We start from the raw sequence: 10,687 nt of genomic DNA, 5'->3' as shown, positions 1-10,687 counted from the left end.
TAATGTTTTTCACAAAAAAGATTCACGTTATCCTCGTTAATTTAACTTGGGCGTTTTATTTTTTCTTAAATTGATCAATATAGTATTTGTGCTAATAAGCATTTTAAGGGCTCGAATCGAGGGTTCCAAACCTTCCAAAAGTGATAGGTATGTGTTGTTTCTTGGCACTGGGGATCCGTATATGTTGTTTAGGTCGATTAGAAGTCGTCCGATCAGTCTACTCTGCTTTAGTATGCGCTAGGGAAAAAAGCGGAGCTCCTTCTTGTTGTGGTACGAGGGATAATTAATCTCGAGATTAAATTTGAGATAAATTTATTTTATGTTTGGGTAAGATAAAATAACGGTATAATTAATTTCCAGATTAGTTAATTCGAAATTGTAATATTGTTTTTGTCGTTATAGGATGATTATATCAATTGCGGAGTAACTAATCCAAGAATAATTAATTTTAGAATAATTTGTTTCCAACCAAACGAACATAGTACAAAATGTTTAGCAGAGCACAAAAAAAAGGTACAGTTTGAACGGCGATGATGTATAGTCTTTCTGGTTTATAAGTAAAATAATGTTTTCATGAGTAATATTGTGTATAAATTGCTTTACCTTGCTAAATTATTTATTAATTAATTGGGTATAAAAGTAAGTAACACGTGGTGATGTAAAAGGCAGAGCATAATATATATTAGGATATTGTTTTTGGTAGTGTTTCTTGAGTACCTAAAGTTGACAAGAATATTTAAATATTTTGTTGAAACAAGTGTTGTGATGATATTTTAATGTAAAATGACTTGTTCTCATAAGCAAAATAAGTCATTTTCTCCCTTGGTGAGAGCGTAATATTATCAGCAGACATAACAATTAAAAACAAAAAAATCGAACAGCTAAATATGGTTTCAATTTCAAAAATAGCCGTGCCAAATATACACATAAACTCTTTTTAGTAGTTGTTCAGTTTGAGTGTTTCATCTTTTTTTTTTTTTCATGGGTTTTTTTCTCTTTAAAGTTCCAAGCTTTGTTTGCAACTTGATATTTTCTCTTAATGTGTTGGTTAATTTCAATTATTAACAGTTTACTTTTAACTAGTTATTTTTGAGTAAAAGATTTTTTGTTTTTGTTTTTTTGTTTACACTTTTCTCACTTATTAATCTGTTAATTTTGTATTATTAGATATTTTAAGTAAAAAAACAGTTTTTAAAAACTTAATCGTGATTTTTATGTGAAACAAGTATAATTTTGAAATTACTGGAAAGTTTAAACTCAACATATCATCCATCACATTCAGAAGATGAAGTAATTGTTTCTCAAACTCGAAGAGTTAAGGGGATTAATTGAAAATTATTCTTTCTTTAGTAGTCCAAATTGATTGATGAATCTTGGCATTACACATTTCGTAACCCTTTTATTTTTTCAGTTTTCTTTTTATCACTGTCTATATGTTACTAATGTGGAAATTTTAAAATCTGTAAATACGTAATTTTCACATCGATCTTTACTTTAAACACTCCTTTATTTGTAGTACCTTTTTTGGAATTTTTTTGCAGTGAACTTGTGGTAATTTAAAGATATTTTAGAAAATTTTGTCCAATCTGTTTTAGTGTAAACAAAAAGAAACAAAAAAATTCAAATGTTGAAATGCCAATGCCTACGTATCTCGTTTGTGTACGTCAGAGAAAACTTCTAATTACATACTATTTTATTTAAGGTTGAAGTGTAATTCGCTTTAATAATATACATCATTTGTAAGCCATGAAACATATCTAATCCGTAGTTAGGAACAGTGTTAACAGAACATAGATCTTTTTCGCTGCGCTTGACCAAAGAATTTGGCTTTATTTTTTAAAAAAATTTGTAAATATTGTTTGTTTATGAAATATGATCATGTTTTAAAAAAAATTCAAAAATTTTCAAGTTCCCAAAAACTGATTTATGACAATTTTTGTATAATTTTTTTTCTTGAACTCACAAAATTTTAACTTTTTTTTTTAAAAAATAAAATACATATTCAAACACAACTTTAACTTTTAAAAATTATTTTTCAATATAACTTTAATTTTTTTTATTGTTGTAAACAATGTTTAAAAGGCGGGGGCGTGAGGCGAGGCGTTTTACCTCTGACGAGGCGAGGCATAAGCCCTGAGACATGGAGCGTAAGTCCCATGGATCTTTAAATTTTACCGATTTCAAGAATTTTAAGATAGTATAAAATAAAAAAATAATTATAAAAATTACATTAAAATCACAAAATTATAACAAATAATATATTTAAAATATTTATAAATTATAATTCAACTATGAATAATATGAAAAGTATGACATATATCATAATATGCAGATTAGCTGCAACGTCGTTACGACTCAAATATCAAAAGTAATGTATTCGATACGAAATCTCATATGTATCTCTTAAGGAGTAGTGAATCTTGAAAGAATTTCGATATTATAATTTGATATTTTTCTTAAAATATTCCTTTTATTTAATATGCTTTCTAGTTGAAAGAGAATTTATATAAAAACATAATTCATAATCTAAATATGATTCTCTAGACATCATTTATTTTTAAGTTTCGACAAGTTAATAAAAGTGACACATAATTTACCATACAATATCATGATAACTAAGTGACACATTATTTACCATACAATACCATGATAACTAATTATTTGTAAGTAGTTACTAGCTAATACTGAGCTATTAAATTAATAAGTATTGTATCTCGTAAATGTGAAAAAAAAAAATTTCGAAAAATAATTATAAAAAATTATGGACTATTATATGTAAAGATATAACAAAAGTTAATAAATAAATATCTTTTAAATAAAAGATTTATTTAAAATTAACTATCATAGCAGTCTTAGTGGATAACGTGCAATAATTTTTATTTTAGTTATGACATAAAATATTTTCAACTTAATGATTTATGATTAAGAAAAAAGTAATTTGAATAGTCAACGATTTATTAAGCAAATTTGAGAATTTACAAGGCTAGTTACGTAGAATTGTATAAAGTTCTATTAGGCGAGCCCAATACGCTGGGCGTTGGGTGTGCCCGGAGCGTAAGCCCCGATGGCCGAGGCGTAAGTCTCACGAAACTAAGCCCCACATAAGCCCAGAGGCGTTTTACGAGTGCTCCGCTCCGGAGCGAGCCCCGTGCAAATCCCAATTCTGCCTTTTAAAACAGAGGTCGTAAATTTCAATTAAATTTATGTCCACGTTAGCTACGTATTTATCTTAATTGGATGCGAGAAAGTCCAAAAAAAAAAGAGCTGTGGCAAGACGGACCATACTCCCTCTCTACTGTACTACAGTATTCTCCTATTTCTCTCTCTTTCTCTGTCGTCATTTCTTCTGTTTCTGCAGACTCAGTAAAATAAACGAAAAAAAGGAAAGTCTAACCCTGTTTTTGCTCACAATCTTTGAGTTTGGGTTTTGTGTTCTTTGATTAATGGACACTCTTTAGACTCATCAGGTATGAATTACCGATTCCAATTTATTCTTTTTTTTTTTCTGAAAAATCTTTTGGCTCATATTGTGGACAAAAAACTGTAACATTAAAACCCCAGCTTGATAAAATTGGAAATGTAAGGACTGATCTTTTTTTTTTCGGTTTGCTTTTTCACAGTACCCAAATTGGGAAAAAAGAGTTAAAGAAGAAGGAGAAAAAGGAACAGTCTTTGGGCACCGTGACACACATACTACTTTGCTGAAGGAAGGAGTAATCATGGCCGTTGATGAGAATGGCTCGTTGAATCGGACGGACGTCAATGATTCTGCTGTCGTCGATCATCAGTCAAATCAGAACGGCGTGCCACGGTCAACGTTACCCAATGATCAGAATCTTCAGATGAAAACCACAGTGCAGCATAAGCCTCAAATGGGCATCAACGGGAATGGAGTGCTGAGTCAGCATAGTTTTCATCATCAGAAAATGAACGGCGTTGATGAGGAAGGGTTTAACAGCAGCAGGGAGATGAGGGATTTGGAGGAAATCCTCTCCAAATTGAACCCCATGGCTGCAGAGTTTGTGCCTCCCTCACTCTCTACCAACCACGGCGGAGTAGTTCAATTCCTTCCCGGTGGAGAACAATTTGGGTTTGACGCTTTCAATTTTTTTATGCAAGCTGGGCTCGCTGGCGATGGAAATTTCAACAGAAGGGTAACTAATTTATCATGTTTTTATTTAGTAGGTACTGGAAAAAAAACTGTGCATATGCAAATGTTAGCTTGTCCAGTTAATGTATGTTACATATAACTTATAGTACTAGGATATTTCATACAGTTGGTATCATGCAAGAACATAAAAATGAGGATGGTGTAGTCATTAAGGTCTGAAAAGGAGGAATTGTGTGTTTCTCTCTGTCCCGGTTATGTAGAAGAAAGATAAGTCTATTGTGGTTAGCTTTTGTAACCTTGTTTGTAAGGGATCACTGTCTTGGAGTGATGGCTAACTATTCGCGTTGAAATGGATTGGCAGAAGAGAAATGGCTATGGTCTTGGTAGGAGAAAGATGAATGTCCGGACAAGCATGGCTCAACGCGAAGAGGTTATAAGGAGGACTGTTTATGTGTCTGACATTGATCATCAGGTACTTCTTCATTATTTTATTTGGTTATTTCAATTTTCACCTTCATCTTTTTTCCATAGAGACTAATTTTTCTTATTTTGTGCAGGTGACTGAAGAGCAACTTGCTACACTCTTTCTTACTTGTGGGCAGGTAAATATGTTTCTTGTTTGGTCATGCTTCCTCATTCAGTTATATTTTGTTGAACTTAATATGTTAATGAAATCTATTGTTTCCATAATCTGACTAACTTAATGTGCTGAAGGTGGTCGACTGTCGCATTTGTGGAGACCCCAATTCTGTACTCCGTTTCGCCTTTATTGAATTTACTGATGAAGGTATCTTGAACTATAATCTTTGGTTTGATATTTTTGGTTAAAGTTCTTGTTGTCTAACAGTGGCATTGCCACACGTATGGTCTGCAGAAGGAGCAAGGAATGCTTTGAGTCTTGCAGGAACTATGCTAGGGTTTTACCCTGTGCGAGTGCTTCCCTCTAAAACTGCAATTGCACCGGTTAATCCAACATTTCTTCCAAGGGTGAGAAAATGTGTATAGTTTTGGTATTTCCCTTTTGCAAACTTCCTATTGAGGGCGATGAATGGATACACGTGTTGCTAATACTGAAAGTTTTACCTTTGGCCATGGTATGTAGTCCGAAGATGAAAGGGAGATGTGTGCAAGAACTATATACTGTACAAACATTGATAAGAAGGTAATTTGGGTCTGTAATCCCTGCTTTATATTTGGAGAGCATCTATGGAGACAAATGCTTTATGACCTGTTCATTTGTATGAAGCAGGTTACTCAAGGAGATGTCAAGCTCTTCTTTGAATCCTTTTGTGGAGAGGTTTGTACTTTGTAGCATCTCACCTGACTTGTCTGAAAGTGCTTGTCCTAGTTAAGGTCCTAATTTTATGCCGTTTTCTGTACCGCAGGTTAAGCGTTTGAGGTTGCTTGGTGACTATCATCATTCCACTCGTATAGCTTTTGTCGAGTTTGTTATGGTAACTTCCATGAGCTTTTCTTGGTAACTTCCACTCGTATATCATAGTGCTCTGGACTTGTGCTTCTTTCTACTCTTAAGAACTAGTAGGACCTCCAATCGGATGCTTTCAATGTGATGATGGGGATTTTGCAGTGCTTCCATTTTCTGTTTCATATTAGCTCAGAATGCGTGTTTGTCTTTCACTATCCATGCATGTAATTTAGCATTAATTTGATGTTATTTGACTTTTTTACATTCTAAGTGGAAAAAATATCAGTTTTTGGTCCTTTTTGGGTAAGTTCATGCGGGCAATGTAAGTTCTTGGTAGTAATGTAACCACTCCTGTGAATTTGAGATAATGCTGACATAAGCTGAATTTCGATTCAAAGTTTTTCTCCCCTTGCTTGCTAGAATGCCAATCTAAGCTTGTATTGATATCTATCTCTGTCATCCGAAATTTATCCTAATCTTTTTAACTATATAACATGACCCATGTGAGCATTACTTTCTCTCTGGTAATAATCTTTACTGCAGTTGAAACTCTTTGGTGTGAAAAGGTCAATATCATCTGCAGGTCAGTTCTAGATGTGGATGCTAATGTCTTTGTGCTTCTTTTCAGTATAGCAGATGTGCTTGATTTTTATTGGTTGCTTATTTGTTAGAGTAGTGGAGTGGATGACGAATATAGAGATATGGCACCACCTTGCTGTTCAATATACATGGTTGAGGTATTTAGTTGTGTAGATTGAGTTACAGCTGGAAGGAGAGGGGTCCTTTGGTCAGCCGCTTAAAAAACAATCCCAATATAACGTTCCGCATAACTAATACATATAGACTATAAAATAAATAAAACTCTTCATTACTAATGTAATCCCTGCATAACTAATAAATTTTTTGGCTTCTAGTGTGAGCATAATTGATTCAATGTTTGATTTAGGTAGCCCGTCCATTTCAATTTATGTGTCGTATTTTCCTTTTTAGTCTGTTTAAAAAAGAAGGCCTCCTTCTAAATTTAGTAACTCTTTAACTCCAACATTTCACATGGCATATTTAAGACCACTAGATTCAAGGACATTTTGGTACGTTGCACACATCTTTACTTTAAGACCACAAGATTCAAAAGTCTTTCTTACTTTGCTTAAACTTCGTGCCTAGTCAAACTAAGACACATAAATTAAGGCGGAGGAAGTATTAAGTACTACATTACTAATACTGGCATAACTTCGCCGGTAATCTATGTATTATTTTATCTGGGATGGAATGTGGAATAAAAATATGTTTATTAGCAATATCTCTATAAGAGTATCTACAAAATGCCTTTGAAGTAGACAACCCCTATTTATTATCATTTACCATATAATAATTTTTACATTATTATGATATTATTATTGGCCGGATAGTAATTTTTAAGATGTTATTGGCGGGATATCAATCTTTACATAACTGATAATTATCCACTGCATAACATCATTTCATTGTAATTCTTGCATAAGTAATCTGTGATCAAAGGACCCCTTAATTCCTTAACTGGGATGAGTATGGGGTCTTTTTGCCTTTCTATCTTTTAGTTACTGGGAAACAAATGGACAGTCTCAGAATCACTACATTTCGAAAAACTGGATGTTTGTTTTGAAAAGTTAAGTTGATTACTTCATGGAAGAAACCTGAAGACACTATAAGAAAAAATAATCACTAATGGTTCCTTGACAGCAGGAAAAAAGTTGCCTATGTTGTCAGTTTGATCAGTTCAACAGGCATGTGGTGTGTTTGGCAGCTAATGAGTACACACCAGTAGATTATTAGGAATTCACAGTAATGTGGGGTAGATAGAATTGCGATCTCGGTGTTTTTGAGGCTGCCCAGCTCGGGCTTTTCTTTCATCTCCCAGTGACCAGCTTTTGAGCTGTTACTTTGAGTGGGGGTCTTGGATATATTATATGTTTATGGCTGTTGCTTTGATGGGAGTCCTTGCAACTTTTACTCTGTATCACTTAAATGAAGCTGGAAGGGAAGTTCTTTATACTTAATACTCCTCCGTGAGATACTATTATAAAAAGTAGATCAGCTTTACCATCCAAGTAATCTTCACATTGGAGAGAAGTACTACTAATTTAGTACCTATTATGTCGTTAAGTCTGGTTTCCACGACAAAGATTCTTCAATATGCTTGCATCAGGATATCTGAGAATTTCTCTGTTCCTCAGTTACTTTCAACTAGCATGCTATTTCTTCATCCACTGGCATTCATTGAGAATGGATATAAGGAATTATAAAAAGAGATTCTATTAGTCTTTGGTGGAGGTTCTAGATTTGAACTTCCTCATGGTACACTCTCTAGATTGTGGATGCAATCTGCAACACATGTGGAATTTATGTTTAAAGGTGCCAGCTTTGTAAGTCAGACAGGGATTCGTAGAGTATCACACTTTCTGCTTTTGGGTAGGAGAATGCCACACTTCTGTTTACCTCCTCCTTGTGATTAGTTGTAGGTACAATTTTTACGGAGGACACTTCTAGCTGTGGCAATGACAAACTTTGTCGATGTCAGACTTAACCTTATATTGTCTTCAACTAGATGTATTTCCAGACTCTATTGCTTACTTTCATGGAACATGCATGGTGTGAATTTTTCTCGCTTGACGTTTTACTTGAGATTAGTTTGCTTGGTCTTGCATTTATGATCTCAATAATTGGTAATGTTATGCATATTTGAGGAAATTCAAAGTAGAAAATTTTGAATTCCTCAACTGCTTATTATATTTGTTCCCCTCTCCCTTGAAGGAAATTTAGCACTGGGCATTTCATGGTTATGTTGTTTGTGTAGTTTCATGATGATTTTTCTGGTTGTTGCAGGCTGAGAGTGCCATTGCTGCTCTGAACTGCAGTGGTGCAATCCTGGGGTCACTCCCTATAAGGTTGCTCTCATGTTTCCAGTGCAAAATCCTGCTGATGCTTCTTCTCTATTTTACTGAATATCCATTAATCTTAAACTTTTTTGCATACTGCAGAGTAAGCCCATCAAAGACTCCTGTTCGACCACGTGCTCCTCGCCCTGCAGTGTAGTGACAAATCACTTTGCATCCCTCAGCTGATCTTATATCTAAATACATACGTAGATACAGATACCACCGAGTTCCTTGTGGCATTTGTCTTTTAGTTTATTCACATTACTCAGCAGGGCATCTCTCATCCATAGGATACTGTTTTTGAGCTTGTACCGTTGGCTGGTTCATATGAGTGCTTATGTTGATGTAAATTAAGTCTGGTATATTTATGTTTCTCTAGGCAGTGTCTCGAGTACTGATGTGACTGATGTTCTAGCAGTGACTTTGATCAACGAGTTCTGCGATATTCCTCTACCCCAATTGATCTGTGTTTTGCTCCTCTTATATATATCTGAGGTAGTTCGCTGGGGCTGTGTATTTTTAGTTATACCACCAGTAAGTGATGGAGCGGAATGACGATGAACCTCTTCTTTTTCTTTGAGTTTGTTTTTCATGCCTTTCTTTAATAAATGTGACCAGTGACTGGTTGTGTAATTTAACCTCTGCTATATATAGGGAGATTGTACTAAATTGATCGCTAGTGGCTGCAGTGTTAATGTGATCCTGAAGTTCATGTGGTAGGTGGTTTGTTTTAATGTAATCCTAAAATTTATTAGGTTAAGTATACCTTTATATGCGACGGGAATGGAGCATTTGACTTCAGAATCTTAGTCTAAATTCGTATTTTATCTAGTAATCCTCTCTCTTGGAAAAAGAAAAAAAATGGTGACGCACTTTCGGAATTTTGTTTTGGTTAGGGTGATATTTGGTCAGATTCTTAACGTTGGCGAACCTACTATAGCTAAAAAGGAAAACAAGAAGAAAAGAGTGACAGACATTTATTTATTTCTTAATCTTTTTCTTATTAGATATTTTAAGCAATAAAAACTGCAATTAAGTTAATAATAACTTTTATGTGATATAAATATAATTTTGGAACCATTTGGAAAATTTGAACACGGATTATCTATCACATTAAGAAGATGAAAAAGTTAATGTTTCTCAAAATCAAAAGGTCATGGGATTATTGAAAATTATTCATTCTTTAGTCCAGATTGATTTATCAATTGTGACATGTACATTTCAGGACCCTTTCATTTTCACTTACCTTTTTTTAGAAGTCAAAAAGGCTAACTTATAGTTAATTATGAAAGAGTTACGAACTGGTGTCACCAACAATATATTACTAAGAAATAAAAAGAGGCGGTTGTACATATTGCTTCCCGTCAGTTCCGTTCTTGATCTGCGACCATATTCATTTTTCCCCCACTTTGCTTACATGTTTACTAATATGGAAATTTCAAAATCTGTAAATGCGTAGTAATTTGTTCCCATGGATATTTACTTTAAACCACGTTTTTCCTGTGAAAAACTATTATAATCATCATGTGGTGACAAGTAGGACTGTTTTGTACTCAGAGGCGGATCCAGGATTTCAAGAGTATGGATGCACTATTGTGAAGAAGTGCATCTAGAATTTATATTTGACGGGTTTAACTTTAGTCTCTTACCATGAAGCCACTAAACTTTTGAAATTATAGGTTCAAAATTATATTCTTTATGAAATTTTAGTAATTTTCACATATATATCTATACTTCGTGCCGAAACCAAGACCGTTCAAAGTGGAATTTGAACCGACAATTTCACTTGTAGAGGTGCACCCGATAATAATTGCACCATATGAGCCTTTGAGCATGGGTTCACGCACATATATTTAAGTAATTTTAAAGAAATATAACATTGTTATAAAAGATTTTGAGGGAGGAGTATGGGTTCACGTGAACCCATATCCATAAACCTGGATACGCCTCTGTTGGTACTTACATATATGCATCATTTTAATAGTGGTGGAACCCAAAGTTTATACAAGGAATAAGTCCTAAGATGTCACCGTTGGAATTTGAACCTTGAGCTAAAATATTTTGAACCTCCTTTACTATTATACTTGATTTTTTTAACATATCAAGATTATTCAACAAATCATATAACCAAATAAAATTATTTCTATGCTATTTATATTGTGTAATTTTCTAACAAAGGGTACGATATCTACCTAGTACCACCAATGCATTTTAGTACTCCTACTTTAAACATAT

At 33.8% G+C, this 10,687-nt stretch overlaps 1 protein-coding gene across 1 annotated transcript; it reads left to right on the top strand.

The window, feature by feature from the left end:
- On the top strand, positions 3,247-9,085 carry LOC109227918 (polyadenylate-binding protein-interacting protein 11-like). Its single transcript, XM_019393110.1, has 11 exons — positions 3,247-3,467; positions 3,621-4,154; positions 4,473-4,583; positions 4,669-4,713; positions 4,826-4,898; positions 4,986-5,098; positions 5,214-5,273; positions 5,361-5,408; positions 5,497-5,565; positions 8,400-8,461; positions 8,555-9,085. The coding sequence occupies exons 2-11, from the start codon at positions 3,720-3,722 to the stop codon at positions 8,607-8,609; spliced, it is 1,071 nt and encodes a 356-aa protein (XP_019248655.1). The 5' UTR covers positions 3,247-3,467; positions 3,621-3,719; the 3' UTR covers positions 8,610-9,085.

This window comes from Nicotiana attenuata, chromosome 1 (assembly GCF_001879085.1).
Source record: "Nicotiana attenuata strain UT chromosome 1, NIATTr2, whole genome shotgun sequence".
NCBI classification, from domain to species: Eukaryota; Viridiplantae; Streptophyta; class Magnoliopsida; order Solanales; family Solanaceae; genus Nicotiana; species Nicotiana attenuata.
This window is presented reverse-complemented; position numbering and strand designations above follow the sequence as displayed.

Excerpts from the sequence above, each read along its gene's own strand:
- LOC109227918 (XM_019393110.1), top strand. The coding sequence starts at position 3,720 with ATGGCCGTTGATGAGAATGGCTCGTTGAATCGGACGGACGTCAATGAT. Across the intron at positions 4,155-4,472 it reads ATGGAAATTTCAACAGAAGG|AAGAGAAATGGCTATGGTCT; the intron begins GTAACTAATTTA and ends ATGGATTGGCAG. Across the intron at positions 4,899-4,985 it reads TATTGAATTTACTGATGAAG|AAGGAGCAAGGAATGCTTTG; the intron begins GTATCTTGAACT and ends TATGGTCTGCAG.